The sequence below is a fragment of the Orbicella franksi genome, chromosome 4, assembly GCF_964199315.1.
Source record: "Orbicella franksi chromosome 4, jaOrbFran1.1, whole genome shotgun sequence".
Lineage (NCBI taxonomy): Eukaryota > Metazoa > Cnidaria > Anthozoa > Scleractinia > Merulinidae > Orbicella > Orbicella franksi.
The window spans coordinates 30,277,301-30,297,821 of NC_138148.1; the positions used below are offsets into that span (position 1 = coordinate 30,277,301).

The window sequence follows — 20,521 nt, forward strand, 5'->3', positions numbered from 1 at the left end:
AACAAACCCAGCATCGACCCTCGACCCTCGACATGGGACCCTCGACCCTCGACAAAAAGATAGACTCCGTCTTTGTGGCTCGTTTTCGAAAGAAAGAAATTATTTTACGGAGAAATTTGGCGAAACGTGTTGAGAAAACGAAGTTACAAAACTAAAATATTTAATCACAGCGTGGCTTCATTTTAACAACCCTCTATAACGAAAAGACGTCAGATAGAAGCTTGTATTTACGGTTGGCGTATTATTAAAAGGAAAACGATCTTGTGAACAGATCGGACTTTTTCTTAGTTCCACCCGTGGCTGCGGTAGCCACTCGTGGAAATTACTAAAAAGTCCGACCAAGTACAATTAATCCCTAATTGTTTCGAGAAAAAAGATCAATTTCCAATACTAACTTGATCTTTTTTTTAATTTCAGACTTGAGACAAGTGGCAAGGAAAACACCAATTATGTTTACCAGCGTTAGCAAACGGAAGTTTAAAACTAAGAATAAAGCCTAAAGCCATGCATGATTTCAGAAGTGTTTGTTTTCACTTATCCGACAAGAAGTTTCCTGAGGCAACTCTTATCTCGCAGTGGCTTGTGGGACGGTTACTGGGACAAAACAAAAGACAAGAATTGCCTTCAGGAACGATCCCACAAGTGATTGCGAGATGTGACTCGCTCCAGATTTCTTCTTGAATCTAAAATGGCAAATTGTCTCATTAATTCTCATTCAGCCACCAAAGTGTTGTCTTTCGTTGAGGAACAGATGAAGTCTTCCCTGTTAATAATGTCAGAAATGTATCTCATATGTGTTCAGCTGATGTGTAATTTAGTTTCATGAGTTACTGAACTTTTGAAGTATTGAGTTCACTGTGCCTGTCTTGGCACAGTTTTGAATTAGCATTTTGCGCCACAAAGGTGATGACCAGAGAGTAGTCTTTTACTAACGCAGGGAAAGAAAGCGAAATTTGATAATTCACAGGCAACATGCAAAACATTAGGCCGCGAGAGAATTACTGGAAAATACGCCACTTTACAGTTGTGTGCTTAGTTACTTGGCCTATGAATGCAAGCGAGGCTGGAGGGGACATTACTTTGATACAAACCTCTCGGTTTTTCTCATTGAAATGCCTTCTAGTTAGTATAAGAGCAACTTGATTTACACAACAAAAGTAGTGAGGTCTTTATCAAAACAAGGCCACCTGCAGCCTCGCTTCCATTCAAAGGCCAGGTCACTGAGCAGACAACTGTAAAATGATCTATCGCGTGGCTGCGAAGCGACGCTGGAGGAGCCGCGAGTTGACTGGTTGACTTTTTTGCGTTAAGATGAACAATGCAAAGAATTAAAGACTTCCCGTCAAATAGAAACACTCTTATATACATTTTATTAACACCTCTAACAATCTACATTGATGGACAAGTTGCAGGCTTGCGAAATATGCAACCAAGCCATTTGAGTTCATAGTATCAAGGCTTGACCCGAACTGAATAGATACCCAGATGTGCTCGGTATAGTAAAACGTCAATTGCAGAAACACTGCATTTACTTATGCAATGCGAATAATTCTAACATAAAATTTCAAAAGGTTCACGCGTGCTATGTGGAGATTCAACCTAACTGGGTCAATTCATGTAAATCTCTCGATAAATTATCCAGCTATTCTTCAATGAATTTTGACACCAGACACCAGGGCCAAAACCAGAGAAACTTAATCAATCTACCTGCAATGTCTGGATAAAATGATTGGGCGATCTTCTAGCTACATCAAACATATATTAGACGTAACTATGCTTATCACTGTTGAAACACAGATCATCACAATAACAAGAGATTGACTAAATTCCATGTGGCCTGAACTGAACATCTCTACTTGATTTACTAGCTCTTCATCAGTCTGCTTTGAGTTTTCTGAAAAAAAAAAACAACCAAGAACGTAGAAATTATTTATCAAATCAAGTAGCTGCTAATTGGCAAGCCTGATCTGACATTACGTGTAGTTATAGGGGGGTGTCGGAATTTTCAGATATTGAAGGCTGTTTATGACTTCTGAACTGTATTTACACACTGATTTTACCTGCTGTAAGTTGCTTTTAGCCCAGGGAATTGAAAGGTATGGACTAAGGGTATTTCCACATACTAAAAGAACGGCGCAACTTTAAATGAAAGGTAAAAGAGATTGGGCATAGCAGAAGGACGGGAACCTTGTTACCATGGTTTTGTCAGCAAAATTTAAAATGCCGCCAACTGTCTGCCGGGATAGCCCGGTAGAATCGATGCGGTTAGAATTGAAGCAACCGAATTCACAGCGGCCACTGATGGAGAGGCAATTAGCATCAGTAAATGGAAGCTAAAACTGAATGTTTGGCCATTTAGCCGGGGCTTTCGACGGCAAAGCAAATTTCCTTTTGTTTCTTCGTTCGACGTGTAGACAAGCTTAGATATACACGAAGTGAGAATTTCAAAGTTGAAATGGCGCCGTCCTGGGTCCTTTTCGAGAGCTGCGCTCAACGAAGTCTACATCCATATTAATTCTTCTTACATGTTCCTATGCATTCTATATAAATCTATTTGAGAGAATATTATTTGAGAAGTAACTTCTGAGTCCGTTCGGTCGTCAATTGTCATAACCCTTCGTAGTTCAATTTAACCACACAGGTTTACCTTTCACTTCCAAGTGCACTGTTATCTGCTTCAAGTCAACATTTGTTGCAGCTATGCAGAAATAGCTGCCTGCATCGCTTAACCGCACGTCTCTTATGTTAAGTGATCCGTTCTCGTGTGCCTTGTATTTTTCTTCGTCCAGAGGTCGCCCGCCTTGACCATGTTTGAGCCACGTGATTCTAGGTTTTGGGCTGCCTGTGGCGACACAGTGAAACCAAACTGAGTCCCCGACAGTAGCCGTGTTGTTGCTTGGTTCAACCAGGAAACGCAGCGGATCTGTTAAAAGAAATAATACGTTGCCATTTAGTAAATAGAAATCAAGTCTTACTTGGTATACCACGATCCTTTTCGGTCTCGCTGCCACTGGTGACATGTATTAGCATGGATCTCTGATGTGTGATTGAGCTTTATACGCTCTCCTTAAGGAGTTGAAAAAAACCGAAAATGCAACGGCAACGGCAACGTCGCTAAACAAAAGGTTCAATGAGCAGTACAGAATGGCTGTACACGTGCGTTATAATTCTTGGTGCATTTAATTACCGTACTCTGTAAAACAACAACGTGAAGTGACATAATTCTGCGTTGTGTGGAGAACGCGAACCACGACGAATAATTTTTAAAATTTATATTTCGAATTTTACGCTGTATTCCATAATCAGTTTCGAGATAGCTTTGACTAAGAAAAACAAACTAAATGAGTTTAGAGTATCGTGAGATTCGTAGGTAAAATAAAAAGACATTTTTTTAAGCGAAGTTCGTTTTCCTTATGTCGGCGTTTGTTTCATTATCACTACATTCACTAGAAAAAAAATCACTAGCAATTAAATTTCTGCAACATGAACTTTGTGAGAATAGGACGCTAGTCTATCGCAGGTTGCTCCCAAGCTTTCTCAGGCTTTAAAAGGAGCTATTTCACGTTTTTCAAGTTCGTCGTTTTTGATCCGGGTTAACTCGATCCTTAACCATCCTTGTTTTTTATGGTTTATTATTATATCTTTGGCGTTTTTCTATTTTAGCAATAGAAACATTGTTCGGGGCCAAAATAACTTGAAATAACGAGACTGATGCCATGAGCCCAGTCATGGCGGGGTCACGGGCAGGAGTTATCAAAATCAACTTAGGGACGGACCATTATTTTATTTTTTGAGCGGGGGGCGGGGGGGGGGGGGTGGACAATTTTCTGGGGCAATAATTTTTTCCTCACCTTTAAGTTGTGCATGACTTTTTTTGGTGGGCAAAAGCTTGGGCAAGAATGTTTATAAAGTTAAACTCAGGACTCGGATAGTAGACAGCACTTGCTCGAATTTCCAGCTCCCTTGGGCATATACGATTTTGTTTTCCATCAGTTTTTGCTGTACAGGAATGTTTTTCGGGAATTTTCCAACCCCTTCTCTCAAAAGAATCATGGTCAGTCCCTTGTGTGGGGAGCGCGAGGAAGGGTAGGAGGTGACGGAGGGAAATATACCAGCCTGGTCATCCGTTCAAACTTCTAGGGTGGAAAAATCTAGCTTCCCAGCACAAATTCAAAGAGCTACGATGGTTTAAAGGTCTCTGCAGGGGTTGGCTCTAAACTATCTCAGTTCTAAATTTTACAGGCGAGAAATCGCATATGACCTAAGGGACTCTGAGAATAAACTCCATGTTCCATTACCGCGCACAGACCATTTCAAAGTGGCGCCATTCTCTGGAACAGTCTTCCTTGTAACTTAAGAGAAGCAGAATCCCTTGGGCAATTCAAACGACTACTCGAAGAAGAGCTGTAAGGCACGGCATTCGTGGAAAGCAGCTTTTTATTTAAATATTTCTCATTATATAAGTGTTAGGCATTTTTAAAGCTGACAAATTTTGTACCGAGGATGAATAACGATTATTTACCTACCTACCTACCTATCTATCTAAATAAGCATCGTGTGATATTCCGTTACGAAAGTCGCGAGTGTGCTGCATCGCTAAACGTGCAAGAATACGAAGGAGAAAAGAATATTGACGTGGAAGAGAATCTTCAACCCAAGCACTGTCCAAATCAATAGAATTCCACAAGTGAAATACACGTGTGTAAATTTAAGGGAGGGCTAAAACGGGCATCTTTAAAAAGTCAAATAAGCATCGTGTGGTATCCCGTTATCAAAGACGGGAATGTGCCGCATCGCTAAACGTGCAAGAATACGCAGGAGAAATAAAAATTGACATGGGCGAGAATGTTCAACCCAAGCACTGTCCAAATCAATAGAATTCCACAAGTGCAATACAAGTGTGTAGATTTGAGCGAAGGCCAAAACTAGAATCTTTGAAAAGCCCAATCAGAATTGTTTGGGATCCCGACACAAAAAAGGCGCTTGTGGCGCATCGCTAAACGTACAAGAACACCGGAAAGACAAGAAAATTGACATGAGCGATAATCTTCAACCAGAGCACTGTCCAAATCAATAGAATTCCACCAGTCAAATACATGTGTGTAAATTTAAGGGAGGGCCAACACTAGCATCTTTAAACAGCCCAAGAAGCATCGTTTGGGATCCCGACACCAAAAACGCGAGTGTGGCGCATCGCTAAACGTGCAAGAACACCGGGAAAATAAGAAAATTGACATGAGCGAGAATCTCTAACCCAAGCGCTGTCCAAATCAATAGAATTCCACAAGTGATATAGACGTGTGTAAATTTAAGTGAGAGCCAAAACGGGCATCTTTAAAAACCCTAATAAGCATCGTTTGGTATCCCGACACCAAAAACGCGACTGTGACGCATCGCTAAACGTGCAAGAACACTGGAGAAATAAGAAAATTGACATGGGCGAGAATCTTCAAGCCAAGCACTCTCCAAATCAATAGAATTCTACAAGTAAAATACAATTGTGTAAATTTAAGGGAGGGGCGAAACGGGCATCTTTAAAAAGTCAAATAAGTATTGTGTGGTATCCTGTTACCAAAGACGCGAGTGTGCCACATCGCTAAACGTGCAAGAATACGCAGGAGAAAAGAATATTGATGTGGAAGAGAATCTTCAACCCAAGCACTGTCGAAATCAATGGAATTCCACAAGTGAAGTGCACGTGTGTAAATTTAAGTGAGGGCTAAAACGGGCATCTTTAAAAAGCCTACTAAGCATCGTTTGGGATCCCGACACCAAAAACGCGACTGTGGCGCATCGCTAAACGTGCAAGAATACGCAGCAGAAAAGAATATTGATGTAGAAGAGAATCTTCAACCCAAGCACTCTCCAAATCAATAGAATTCCACAAGTGAAATACACGTGTATAGATTTAAGCGAGGGCCAAAACTAGAATCTTTAAACGGCTTAATAATCATCGTTTGGGATCCCGACACAAAAAACGCGAGTGTGGCGCATCGCTAAACGTGCAAGAACACCGGAGAAATAAGAAAATTAGCATGGGCGAGAATCTTCAACCCAAGCACTGTCCAAATCAATAGAATCCCACAAGTGAAATACACGTGTGTAAATTTAAGGGAGGGCTAAAACGGGCATCTTTAAAAAGTCAAATAAGCATCGTCTCGTATCCCGTTACAAAAGACGTGAGTGTGCCACATCACTAAACGTTAAAGAACACCGGGGAAATAAGAAAATTGACACGGGCGAGAATCTTTAACCCAAGCACTCTCCAAGTCAATAGAATTCCAGAAGTGAAGTACACGTGTGTAAATTTAAGGCAGGTCTAAAACGGGCATCTTTAAAAAGCCTAATCAGCATCGTTTCGGGATTCCGACATTTATTGATATTTAGCAACCCTGCTATTTCAAACTCCTAGGGGAAGCGGAAAAAATTCGAAATAGCGGGAGCTCGAAATAGCCGATATTAAATGCCTGAAGGGAAAACCCCAAAGATATGGTTGGTGTAAATAAATAGAACTCAAAAAATAAACGTGTTTCCGGCCAGGCTCGACCCGGCGACCTTCCGCGTGTTACGTGGACGTGATAACCACTACACTACGGAAACCAACCATGAATAGCATGAAATCATGAATGTGTTTAATTCGCTCTTCTTACCATAAACAGATACATTGACGTAAGATGTGCCAGAGCTAAACGCGTTCGACGCGTTGCAGATGTATTGACCGGCGTCCGAGAGTGCCACCTTTTTTATCAGCAGCGACGCTCCATGATTCTCCACTCTGCTCGGCAGCTTGTCTAAGCCTTTCTTTGTCCACGTGACTGTAATTGGCGGGCTTCCGTGGAAATCGCATGTGATTTTTCTCCGTGCTCCCAGAAATGCCTCGATTCTATGCTTGTGAGAAAGGCTTAGTTTTATGACGTCACTCTCTAAAGATTGAGGAGATAAGATAAACGCTCTGAAAACCGAGGAGCAAAATTCACACGGAGAAGTCCAGAAGCATTCATGGTCTTTTGACATAACGCCATAAGAAGCTAACATTTGCGTTACGGCCATACGGACAAGAATTTTTCTCAAGTCGCATAGAGCCTGTCTATGGCTGATGACGTGTCTTCTTATAAGAAATTGTTACCTAGGTAACTGATTTCATCATTAGCCTCTCTTTGTAACATAAAGCTACCCTTAAACGTCTGCTGGATTTTCCATGCATAAGAACAAATGTCTGCTATACCATACCTACTACTTCAAGGGTCACTTTGATTTCCTTTAACTCCTCTAGAGTGGTGGCGATACAGGCGTATTGCCCAGCATCTGACATGAGTGCATCTCTAATGAACAGGTTACCGTTTGCAAGCTGTCGAGTTCTCTTTTTATCTATTCTACCATGAATCTTCATCCAGTCTATCTTGGGCTGAGGAACTCCAGAAGCGTTACATCGTAACACGGCTGTTTTTCCCATGACAACTGTCTTGTTTTTTGGTTTTGTTATAAAAGTTACTGTACAGAGAAAAAACGCAATTTAGTATAGTATAGCCAGCGTGGCATGGCGTGGCGTGGCTGGCGTGGCGTGACTTGGCGTGGCGTTACGTGACGTGGCGTGACGCGCTGCGCGCGTGGCGTGGCCTTGCTTGGCTCATTTTTGGTAAATTTTTTTATTTACCCATTTATCAAATACAAAAGCGTACGGTCATCCCTACCAGGAAACGAATCTTCTTTCAAATTTAATCGCCAATACCGCCTATTTCCTAGATGACGTTACATACTAGTTATGTAACGCTGTCTCGTGGGATATCCCATGGTATACCACGAGAGAACGTTGCATAACTGACCATAACCAGTTTATACCATGTCACAGAAAATACAGTGACCAACACATGTCAATGCGACACACGCGCGGCGCACGATGGGAAGGTTGGGTGTAATATCGTCGAATATACACAGTCCTCCTGTATTCTGATTGGCTGCATTTTCTATGGTATAGTATAAAGAACTTTACTGTGTATGTAATTTGCATGATGGCGTCATTTTATTACAAGTATCAAAATTTACGTTTTCTTTCCAAGACAGCTGGTGCAATTGTCATTTGATTTAACTCCACTGTGGTGTAAAAATTCGAATAATAAGGGAGAAAGGAAATGAATATTCGTAGTCAAATGTCGATATCATGAAATTAGTGTGGTATACCGACTATATTTTCAAACATTGAACAGATGAAAGAGGAAAGGAAATCCACTTAGATTCGCTTCCCAAGTTTTTAAATACATATATCCAACTGTGCTATAAATACGACTACAATATTCTTGTAAGGGCCAGAAACAAAAGAAAAAAAATCAAGAGTGAAACGACCAAATCGCTAGGCTGGCTTTCTGCAGTTCTCTCGAGTCTAGTTCCCGAGGGTCCGGTTCCCGAGGGTTCGAGGGAAAGAGCTCGGGCTCATGTTCCCGAACAGCAGCTGATAATCGAGCCTACGGAATCACGGGCATCTAAAATCAATTCATTTCATTTTAAAACTTACTTGGTGTGTAAATCTTGAATTGTTTTGATGTTGACCCCATGACATTTCTTGCCTCACATTCGTAGACACCCATGTCCTTCGTTTGCAGGTTTCTAATGACCAGAGTACCATTGCTGTAGATGGCGTACTTCGAATTGTTTCTTATGGAATGCTTGACATGTTGAGACCATACAGGACCAACATAATACCAGTAATCGACTGGAGTCGGTATGCCCGTCGCTAGGCAATTTACGAACATCGTCTGCCCTTTGACAGCGTGCAAGTGGTCCGCGGGGTGCACCAGCATCTTAGGTTTGTTACCCACTGAGACGGAGAGCAGAAAAGAAAAATTGATTTTTTTTCTTTGACAAGATACAATGGAACGATATTAGTTTCCAGTTCTCGTTTTCATGAAGACAAACAATAGACTGCAAGGCTGATACTACGTGAAAAACGTTTCGAGACACCAACATGACATGAACCGATAAAGTAGGATCGCAACAGTGGACAGTTGTTTCGCCCTTCTTGGGGCTCGCTAGCACTGTGTAGCGAAGATATATAACGCCAGCCCAACATTCTTGTCATGTTGGTGTCTCGAAACGTTTTTCACGTAGTATCAGCCTTGCAGTCTATTGTTTGTCTTCATACATTGTTTGGCTGATCAGATCTCTTGTAGATCCTGCGTTGGCAGCGTTTATCGTATGCGGTCCCTTGCAGTTTCTGGTTTCTCGTTTTCATGTTCGTATTCCCGGTATTAGACTGGAACTAGCTAATGCGGGGAGTCTTTTCAAATGCAAATGACATTTGTCTCTTTATTCCCCCGCATGTGCCTCCATTGCAAGCTAGTTTCAGTCCATTACCCAGAATACGGATATAATGGTCTATCTATTCAGATGAAATACTACCAGAAGACCAGAGTCAGTATTTTAAAATCTCTTCTTACAGCGTCGATATCTATTTTAATATACACGTCATAAGAATTTAGCCGTTGATCAAAACCATGCAGGATCAAAATATACATTCCTAACTAGAACTGCTGGAATTGTACCTCAGCTCTCGTGTACAGAGTGTTTCTTTTAATAATCAATTTGCTCCTCGACTTAGTTCTTTCTTACAAATCATCACGATTCAATTCGATTCAAGTTTTCGACATTGGAGGACAAAAGCAACATTAAATTTGTCAACGTCAAAAGGGTTTTTCGTGCCGGCTTGCAAACTACGAGGTAGAATTTAAGTCTGTTATTATCGAAACAATTTTCAGATTACACTTACCCCAAATCTCGAGCTTATTTGATTTAGCTGTGCCCAGTTTGTCTATTGTAACATAACAAGTGTAATTTCCACTATCGGCAAAGCTTGTGCTGTTTATAACTAGCTTTCGGTGATCCAAGGAGATTCGCCCATTTACTGGTCTGACTGTGGCACCGTTCTTGATCCACCTTACCGTCCCTGTTTTTGAACTGCGACAGCGACAGCGCAACGACAGTTCAGTCCCCACGGGGAACTTTGTCATGTGGGTGGGGCGGGTCAAAATTGTAGCCTCATCGCACATTCCTGCAGAGGAAACATTATTTAGTAAGAGAGAGTCTAACTCAGTGGATGCCTGTTTTTCTGCATGCGCCCAAATCATCTTCCACGTGATTTGACAGAAAAAATCTATACCAGGAGCATATTACCAGGTAATAAATTCATAAGTCTACACATAGTTAATAGAGGAAAATGGTTCTGAAACCTTGCAAAGTTACTTTGTTGTATGTTTTTTGTTGGCTATTTTGGGGGTTGACCCCGCACAAAACGTGGCAAAATACAAAAGGTGGTTATGTGTGCTCATACAACTAACCAATAGAAGCATTGCTATTATGTAACTCACGCATAGTCAATGAGCATAAAACAAAAGATGTGCAAAGTCAAGGACCTTCCAACATACATCTTAGCCTGTTTGCTTGCTTCTTTGATGATTAGGGTTGGTCTACAGACACGGTTGCATTCTTTACCGTTTGTAGTACTAAAGAAGTCTAGCTTTAGCTCAGTTGTTGAAATATTAGCCATTTAATTTTGGTTTCTCCCGTAGTACCAGCTTTGCTTTGCTTTATAAGCTTGGTTTAATTCACACTTCTGGTACGAACATTTGCAAGAGATCCGGCATCATATATGCCAAGCACTTCAACCTCTTAGTTGTCATGTGGACCTCTGCGTCTAAACATTTTTCACATTCTCTGATTGGCTGCTTCTTGCGCGTGAAAATTCAAACTCGAGCTTCAACCAATCACACTACTCAGAGACTGCACGGACCTTTGCAGTGTGATGTCATCACTATGGAATCTAGGACCTCACTAGTGGACTGGACTGGAGAATTCAGAGACAGGACTTGGACCTCGCTCGATGAGCGGATTAAGGGTAGAGATTGTAAGTAAGCTGTGCGGCTTCTGTGTTGGTAGAAGCCCGGGTTACGTAATTAGAAGAATGTGACCATGGCACTTGCAAAGCTTTTAGCAGTATAGTGTTTCAATGATCGAAAAGAAGGTTAAATCAATACAAATCGATCTTAAGAGGGCATCACAGTGTTAACCGCTATAAAATCACTACAAGCGGCATGTTTAAAAACACATGAAGTGGATATCGCTGATCTCTAATTTAGAATTTTACAAAAAGCAATTTGCAGCTAATTTGTGCTCTGAAGGTAAAAAAGACAAATCAAATTTTTATCTTTGGCTTAATTCTAAGTACACGCATACAAGTTTTGGCATTCGATCGACAGTCGCCTTCGGGAGAGGGTTAACTGAAAGACCTGACCTGAAAGAGCGTGGAAGTTGTTAGAACCTCTTGGCTCTGGAGAAGCTTTGACTTCGTATTCAAAGTACACAAGACGATAATGTTAAAACATTACCGGACTTGTGTGTGCGCGAACTTGATTTTGATCAAAATGATCACAATTTAACCCAGGCGAAGCGCATGGTTGCAGAACCTCGCCACTAATTTCAGCCAAGGCTGCGGGTTCCTCAATCTTAAGCCTCCTGAAAAACAGTTCGGAATTACAAAATGACTTGCAGCACGTTTATGACTTCACTTGATCTTATCTCCTGATCTGGTCTTTTTCATCCGACAAGTTGATTAATTTGGTTTCCCTTTACAAATCATTCCGCGCTTATGATCGATGACACCGTCTGTATAATAACCAGTCTTGTTTAAAAAAAAAATTGTGTAGAAGTGATTTTTGAATGCTTTAAGTTCAAAACCAGACCAGGCTGCTATGAACTGGTAGCTTGTTTTTAGAAACATGGCCGGATTCCAAACGAAGGGAAGAATACTTTGTAAACAGGAAATTCACAGTCTGGTTATGAGATTTGGAGTGATATAAGTCTTCTCCAGAAGTTGTTATCGGCGAAAGACAATTTATCTTATTCCGCTTAGGTTGAAGAAAGTTATATTACGAGGATTAAAATAAATCATTTAATCGCATAGTTATCAGTCCAATTCAAAAAATAAAAACTTCTTGCTTGGTGCTTTATTGCTGAATAGTCAGATATGTTTCTCTGGAAAAACAGTTTGTTTCGTCATAAGGTTTATTTTTTTCTTCATGTTTTGCATAATGAGATCAGGTTTCCACTGAGTCTTAGTGGTCTAAGCCCAGGATTCAAAATCAAGAGACGACAACAGTTTCAGGCATCAAAGCTTTAGCATTTTTGTGATGTGGTCCGGGATTGCTAAAACGAACAAGTTCCCCAATCGCTTTTTCTCTCGACACAGGTTTCACTTTTCAAAACAATGCAATCAATCGCGTATTCTTCCGTCAACTTCCGTCGCATTAAATCTTTAAACTCACTAAATAGTCCATTGTGCTAGTCTGCTTTATTGAAATTACTTAAAGGATCTTAAAGAAGATCACTACAGAGAAAGAAAAGCTGCGATCGTGTTGCCACTTTCCCATGTGAAACTGACCTCAAGTTGCAAGGTCAAAAAACATGAACTTTCTGAAATACATGATTTCATTGCTTGGTCGCAAACAAATCGGTTAAAGTTAATTTCTCCACTTTTCTTTGTTAATTTAGTCTGCCAATTCCTTCTGTTTGGAACTAAACAAAATTAAGTAGAGTAGATTGTATGGAACAGTTCTAAATCTCAAACATCAACGCTAATGATTTGACATTTTATTGCTGTCCATACTTAAGATAACTTCTAACCAATGACAAATTTCAATAACTATCTTATTGAAATTTGTGAAGTTGCACTTGGTGACCCCTCTCTAACTTAAGGTTACTTCAAACCTTCGCGGGAGTCCTCCAGAAAAAAATTCGTACGCGCGCTGTTTTCAAGGAAACCCCCATAAACTATATATCAACAGAAAGCTTATAAAATGTAGAATTCGATAAAGTATGTTTTGTTTTGGATTTTGCTTTCCAAAGGCGGCAGAGGCCGTCAACTCCAAAATGACCGACTGACGTTCCAGCGAATTAATCGGGTATCAAATGCGATCGTTCATGCAAAATAACTGTGTAGTGTCAATCATAAAGCCTCAATCTCCAAAAACGTGTCAGCATTTTCTTTTATTCCTATTGGTTATCTTTTTATAGATCTGTCAAGTTCGACTATCGAAAAATTCGCGTAACCTGTTACGTTGAAGGCCGCCACGAGGAAAGTATTTAAAATAAAGGAATTCGCCGACCCATTTTTGTTCCATATCTATCAGTGGATGTTCTGACCAAATTTCATGGAAAACCGTCAAATTTGCATACCCTATTAATTCACTTAAAGAGAAGGGATTCTCTCGAAAAACGTGTGCGAGTTTTCGCCTTCTAAAGATTTATAAATATATCACGCCTTCACAGAGAAATGTGTCAACTTGAAAGCCGCGAGCCAATGAAATAACAGAACCCCTAGCGTTCACAGTATGCAAACTTGTGCTTCGCGGAATTTAATTTTCTTGACCAAAAAAAAAGAAAAATCGACCAATACAGCCCCGCGAAGGTTTGAAGTAACCTTAGCTTTCTTCGATCGGACGCTTGCATAAAATGGTAGTATTGAAACACCTAGCCTAACAACCCTCACAATCAAAAAAGTAAATTAAAAAAAAAAAAGAAAACAGTACATTTAGAGGGAAAAGCAAGCTACACTATCGAAAGTTGAGGTACTCTTACCAATTCAGATCGAATTAGTGATTGATTTGTGTTGTTTTTGTTGTTGAGGAAGGAGGGAAAACTCGCGTACAATGAGAAAAAAAAAACACAGCAACACGTTTGACTCCAAACCCAGCCGGAATCAAAGCTGACTGGAGTAACATTCTTATACTACAATGAGATAATGCAACTCAGTGTATTTTCGGTGGCTCTTGAAATTAATTTATCAAATCAATCTTAGCATTATTATTTTTAGCTCACAACGGAAAAACATGATGTTTTTACAACACCTCAGCGGCTATCTTGGCAGGCTCAAAGCATGCAAAATCAATTTTTGTCAGTCGCCGACTTGGAATGTTTTCCTTTTTAAACATACTTAAGTCTAGTTTTTTGTTTTGTTTTGTTTTGTTTTGTTTTGTGTGTGTGTGTGTGTGTGTGTGTGTGTGTGTGTGTGTGTGTGTGTGTGTTTCTTTTTTTTAAGTCTGTAGCGGAAACTACGTCTTTTCTTCTTATTGTTCACGTTAATTGCTTCAATTGGTCTAAAGTCATCTTTCGTGACTTTATGAAATACTACAGGTGAAAAAAACAGCTTCCGGTGACGGCTAGGTTTGAAGACGACACAAACAAAACATAAAGATAAGTATCTAACATTTCACCTGTGTGAGGGTAGACATCTAAATCATTATTGTATTTTGTTGTTTTGTCTGTAAACTACAGATCTTCAAGTTGTTTAAAAGACTTATTTGAATAACGAAGGGCTTAAATTTAGTGAACGTAATGTTTCCAAGGCTCTAACAACAGTTACATTCGAAAACGTGCGACTAATGAGGTCGAAGATGATATTTTGATATTAACTCTACCAAAAACTGCTGTAAATATTTGACCAACATATTTTCTAGCTATATAGCATGCATGGCCTCGAACTCCAATTTTCGGCAAATTTCTAATCAAAACATTCGGAAAATTTATTTTAGCAATATTTTATTATCTCAAACAACATAAGCCAATTAACGGCTGTCGTGCAGTACTACAGATAGCAAACTTATTTCCTGAGATTGCCGTTAGTTTATAACCCGAACAACTGATTAGTAGATCAGTACACCAAGACGATATCAACTGATATTTTTCATTACCTATCAAAGTCTTCATTAAAAATTCGCGTTAGAGTAAACTGCTTTATTTTCACAATTTTCGACACGAAGTACACTAATCCAGTTATTTACATGCCTTTGTATTATTCTGCGCTATTCGCTAGTTATTCAAATCGGATATCGCGGAAATCCGGATTTGCCCAAAACTATAAAATGGCTCCTTGTCTCTAACTTAGAGTTAAAAAAAAATGGAATCTTATGGATTTAAATCCGTTTTCTCGTTATAAAAGCCAGCATTGCAATTAACGAATTAGCGTTAATTGCCAATTACCAGCGATGTGTACTCTTGTGATAAAAAGCCGTAATTTTCGAACTCATCAAGCTAAAAAACCAAGCTTAGTCTTCTTGTTGTTGACGTCATGTAATGATACAGGAAACTCAGCCCACCATAGGCGCGCCTCGCCGGCGCGCGCGAAAAAGTGGAAGGGATATGCGGACCTTGATTAAGGCAAAAAAAAAACTTTCCTTAGCAAAGACCAAGAATATTACCTTCAACTGTTAGTCTCGCGAAGCGACTTTTTCGAACAATTCTCCCTTTCTTCGACCCCCGTCTTGTTGAAGCAATGCATCTGTATATTCCATTATCATCCAATTCTGTTTTTGATATTCTCAAGGAACCGTCATCTCTTATTGTAATTCTCGGCTCCTTGTCAGTCTGGATAGTGTTATTATTGTGCTTCCATTCGTAAGTTATCTTTTTATTCGATTGCGCTGAACACTTTAATGTCACAGGGATACCAGCCTGGACTGTTTGCGAAGATGGTTGCGTAATCAATGCTAAAAATGATTGTGACTCCGTGAGGGAAGACACTGAAAGACAAATAGAGAAAAATAAGAAACCGTTATCTAGTCAAGTAATGTTACATTAATTCTGATGATATAATTACCACCGTCGGCAGAACCCAAGAAATGTTCACTCAACTTAGACGTTTCCTCAAAGATCACGGCTTAAAATCACCTAAATATGTTTCGGGTAATTACCAAAAAAATCTCCTAAATATCAAAACAAAAAAAAATTAAATATCTCGAAAAATTCTCTAGATATCTCTTATTTTTGTCGTAAAAATACACCTATTTTGAACCACTTAGAGCAACATTTACTTGCAGTACATGCAGTAGGATTTGAGGAAGAAGATTAAGGGACATCGATGTTACCAAAATCCGCCTTTTTAAAAAATTGCTGCTTTAGCGCTTTTAGCGATATGGAATACAATCTTCGGGTGGGAACTCGCTGAACTGGACTGTGCCTGGCATAGGACAGAGTATTATATCAAGAAAAAAACGAGAAAAACACAGGGTTAATCCAAAAAGAGCAATGAACATTTCTAAATATCCGCTAACAGCTCTTCATAGGAGCCCGGTAAACGGGCTGGCTCGGTTACGAATTTTGTTGTCTGTTCATATGCGAAATTTTGGCCGGCGAGCACGAAACAGACGAATGAGCGAAGCGATCGAGGCGGTACACTGGGAGCCTGTTCGCAGGCTAGGGAAATTTCAGCCCGGTCGACCGGGAGGAAATTCAAGAAACAAAACCAAAATGGTGGAACATAAACTTGTATCGTTCGTGACTGTCGCAGCTTTGTTGACCCTTGTAACTTTACTTTTCGCATATTCCTAAAGTGAAAATACATACAAGACAAAAATTCTGCCATTTTGGCCGCTATGTTGCGAAAGCGAAGCTATTTTGTCGAAATAAAACTGTCGTCCGGGTTACCCGGGCTAGAGTGTTCAAATGGGAAAATTTTCATCCTGGCTGCCGAGATTTCCGTCGCAAAAACCGATATCTCGGTAACCTGTTCTCATGTGAACACATCGAAGTTTTTGCAATGAAAGAGTGACGAGGCGAGATCTCGGAAACCGAACTAGAGTCAACCCGGTTGACCGGGCTCATACTGGAAGAGGCCCTTCTCTTAACTTTGTCCGTAGGCCCTTTCGACTTCTTCATGGGTTGTTTTCGTGTATTAATCATAATTTACATTACATTGACGCTTATTCCAATCACATAATTGAACACTCGTGTCTTGCTAATCTTGTTTGGGCATGTTGATTCGTAGAATTCAGGCGATGAATTGTACACGCTCAAAATGAGCTCTTAAACCGCAGCGATACTCCACTTCTCACAAGCGCTTTGCTACTCGCCTTTTTCAGACGAACGACTGAAAAAATGATTTACAATACAGGATCCGAACGTTTCTCCATGTATGAAATGTTCGCTGTCCGATAGTTGTTTCTTTCAATGGTCGCGTGATTCGAGGAACAAAATGATCATTTATAAGAACGGAAATTAAACCGGGGCGATTAAACGACTTACTTTCAACAACTTCTTAAAAACAATGATGCCTAAAGAGCTGTAGAGAACCGAAAGCGTCAATAATCCCAGGAAAGCAATCTTGCAAATTGTCATCGTTCATAGATTTGAGTGAGTTAATGCTATGCCGTGTAAAATTAAGATTTCCTTGACACGAAAGTTGTCAAGCCACAGGTATTCCAAACGTGACGATGGTGGTTAAAGGCCACACGAAACGTGCCAGAATGTTAAAGGGATAATCGCTTGCAACATACTAAGTTAACTACCATTGAGTTGGTTTTTCTCTGCCGTAAAACGCCACATTTTTAGTTTATTTTGATAATCGTAATAGCTTTGTGAACATTATGACTGAACTTGTGTGTTTACGTTTACTTTACCGATCTATCCTTTTTATGACAAGACTGAAACTTTCTGACATTTTGAGCCACATTTTGAGATTTCCTTCCTTTTGAAAACTTTTTACACATTAACACACAATGTTCAATGAAAAATTGCCTCTAACTACCATCTTCTTTTATCAGAATGGTTCCGGGTACGCCAGAATCTTTGCGCCCGACTTAATATTATTGGCAACTGCTTCTTGCGAAGACGAAAATTTGTTTCTGAAGTCTGAATACTTCTGTTTCAGTTTCAATAATGTTTCCTGGTTGAGCCAGTTCTATGTGCAGCTTTGGACTGAATGCGTTTTTCAGTACCTTGCTTATTGGCTCGTTTGTTTTCAATACGGCTTTTTATGTCGGCAAGAAATGCTTTTGTTACTTACCTAACAAGACTAACGCCAGCCAGAAAGACAAATGTGATGTTTTAGAGCTGTACAAAAACGAATCCATCAAATATCAGGCTCCAAAACGGTTCGGTGAATCTGCGGAGTTTCAGAAAAGGTTCTTCGTCAAAAATTCTCAAATGTCTCCTAATCGAGTTGCTTGAGCCACTGCAATGGTTTATAACATGTTTCGTGCATCGGCGAAATATTAGTCGTATAAGTTTGTGATTCTGCCAATAGAAAAGAAAACAACTTGCTAAGAGGCTTAGCTGAGGAACCTGAGCTAATTGAAAGGGTGTTTGACCGCCAAAAATGATGAATATACACATACTGACATTAGCACGAAAAACATTTAGTTATCTTGACACCTGAGATTTTAGTGTCACTTAAAATCTCGTCTAAGACCTAAAATTTTCTCCCACCTAGTTAAGGTGCGAAGAGACGATTAAATTTTATGATAGACAAAATATTTTGACATTTTGGTAAAATGCCTGTAATCAGTCTACCAAAGAAATTGCAGCCAAATCTCATTTAGCTATTTACGTGTGAAACCAATTATATATGCAAATACTAGGTCGCTTGAACTCATTCGGTTTGCAAAATTACAAGAAATATGGGATTTTCAAGCCGACCACTTTAATCTCGGTCCAACTAAATTAGAAATTTCAAGTTACGAAACGTAATGCGCGTTGCTATGGCTCTGGAAAAGGTTGAGAACGGAAAGATATTTTATCTTATAATGAAAACGTTAAAATAACTGATTTTGACTGACAGGTATGTACAAGCCTCTTATTTACTTGCTGGGCCGGTAGTGTGGTGCGCGGTACAGGAAGAGATACGATTTACGGGGTGGATTACTGCGGGTAATCCGGCCCCCCTGGGGTATCTCTTCCTGTTACGCTGTGTGCTGTCACTGATTGCTAATTCTGGGCTAATTTAGGCTCATCTGTGAAACGATGCGCGCGGGGGAAGGGGTACTCCTTTATACGGGCTATTGAGCTATAGAGGTATAGGGCTATAGAGGTATGTCGGTCCCGAAGTGTAAAGGTTGTTTAGCCGTTTTGGTCATAAATAGGGCACCGATTTTGGCCATTTTGATCTGAAAAAGGGTATGGTTCTTCCACCCTAGTCTTGAATTCGATATGTTTTTTGTTTTTTTTTAGAAAAAGCTAGTTTTTCTAACACCGGTCTGAACTAGGTTACTAATTATAAGATATGTCTGCCAGTGTCATGATCACGTCATAAATAATTAAGTAATCAAATTTTTGGTCAGGTCATAAATAGGGTAGGAAAAATTACAGATTTTGGTCTAAATTAGGGCAAGGGTTTTGTGAAGTGGGCCGCACACCCCTACCCAATTTTTCTGGGAGTACCCCCCACCCCAACTCCAACCCCCCCAGCGTTTGTCTCAGCTGTAGAAGGACTAATGAGAGAAAACTGGTAGCGTGACTCAGTTCTGAACAAATTACACGAAATCTATTAACTCTGACTTCGATCGTAGTACATTTAACCAAAATGCATGGACAAACATAATTTAGAAGTCTTCATAGTGGTTTACAAACATCCTGTTGCTGACATAGATTTATAAAAGCCATAAATAAAGCGATTTTTTTTTTCTGCGGTCTGAAATCTAATTTGTCAAACAGGTCTGACTGTAATCCACCTAATTCTCTACACGAGCCATCGACTTCGTTCTCCGCAATCATTTTTAGCAATTCTCAGTAACGAATGTGGCTATTTCCTTGTATAAGGACTACTTAAAAAGAAAAAGATGAAAACAAATCAAAAAGAAAACAGACCTAATATGCTAGTCGTTTTTCTCATTTCTCATGTCGCTGAGGACTTGCAAACCTACATACAGTCTAGTGAGGTGAACATTTTCACCTCAATACACTGTCGTAAAGTACGGTGTTAAAACTAAACGAAATTTCATTATCCAAATATATTAGCTGCCGTTGCCTTTCCGAAAATAGTAACTTATTTCCTCCTCTTGCATGTCCTGAAATAACATTCATCTCTGGCAAAGCAAGAGGGATTATTCAGTCCCATATCACGAAAAAGCTCGAGGGGACATTTCACTGAGGAAACTCTAGTGTTTCATAACGCTTTAATCCGAATAGCTGAGACGATTATCAACCGTCCGACACAGATATTCCGTTCTGGTGCTCAGCTATGTTTTCTCGGAAGCCCCATGATGATGACAAATGACAATCTTAAATCTTTGCCGATTGTTTACATAATGTCTGTTTTAGAATCGTGAGAGTATTTTGAGAAAGCAAAAAAGAACAGGGGAACTATATATTGTAGTTCTGTGCTCTAACCACGCAACCCAGAAAGGTTGTTTTTCGTCCACACTACGCCGCAGAAGTTTAACAACGCAACAATCATCGGTCATTTCGGATTTATTTTTGAGGAAAACTCGAGCAGGGAAATCACATGATTCATCGTTTTCCAAAAGCTTCGTTTTCAAAATGTTTTCCGTCCGCACGAAAACAAAAAAGTCGGCGTTTTCAAATACCACCGGTTTAAGAATGATTTCCAGTCCGTACTGCGCACTCTCTAGAGTTTGTTTACGTTTTCTGTATTGTTTCATGTACGACATCACAAAACGTGGACATTTTGCAACTACTTACATGAATTAAATTCATGCTTATGCTTATGTCGAGCGCGTTACTAGGGAAAACTGCTCTAGACAAA

General features: G+C 39.9%; 2 protein-coding genes across 2 annotated transcripts in view; one reads left to right on the forward strand and one right to left on the reverse strand.

Moving 5' to 3' along the window:
- Positions 1 to 821, forward strand: part of LOC145485402 (uncharacterized) — a 12,639-nt gene extending 11,818 nt beyond the window's left edge. The window contains exon 6 of the mRNA XM_081464070.1: positions 418 to 821. The gene's annotated coding sequence lies outside the window, so the exon portion shown is untranslated. The remainder of the gene's footprint in view (positions 1 to 417) is intronic.
- A 46-nt stretch (positions 822 to 867) lies between these two features.
- LOC145483869 (contactin-4-like) lies at positions 868 to 18,043 on the reverse strand. Its single transcript, XM_081462428.1, has 8 exons — positions 17,825 to 18,043; positions 15,243 to 15,563; positions 9,761 to 10,042; positions 8,510 to 8,812; positions 7,231 to 7,491; positions 6,651 to 6,923; positions 2,648 to 2,923; positions 868 to 1,894 (listed from the first exon to the last, which is right to left on the reverse strand). The coding sequence occupies exons 1-8, from the start codon at positions 17,889 to 17,891 to the stop codon at positions 1,746 to 1,748; spliced, it is 1,932 nt and encodes a 643-aa protein (XP_081318554.1). The 5' UTR covers positions 17,892 to 18,043; the 3' UTR covers positions 868 to 1,745.
- Positions 18,044 to 20,521: the final 2,478 nt, after the last annotated feature.

What these genes read in the sequence shown, in the direction of transcription:
- LOC145483869 (XM_081462428.1), bottom strand. Translation starts at nt 17,891, where the DNA reads ATGGATTCGTTTTTGTACAGCTCTAAAACATCACATTTGTCTTTCTGG. An exon ending in ATTCAAGATTTACACACCAA is followed by an intron (nt 7,492 to 8,509) that starts GTAAGTTTTAAA and finishes TTCTCTGTACAG; the next exon opens with TAACTTTTATAACAAAACCA. An exon ending in CGTCAATGTATCTGTTTATG is followed by an intron (nt 2,924 to 6,650) that starts GTAAGAAGAGCG and finishes TTCTTTTAACAG; the next exon opens with ATCCGCTGCGTTTCCTGGTT.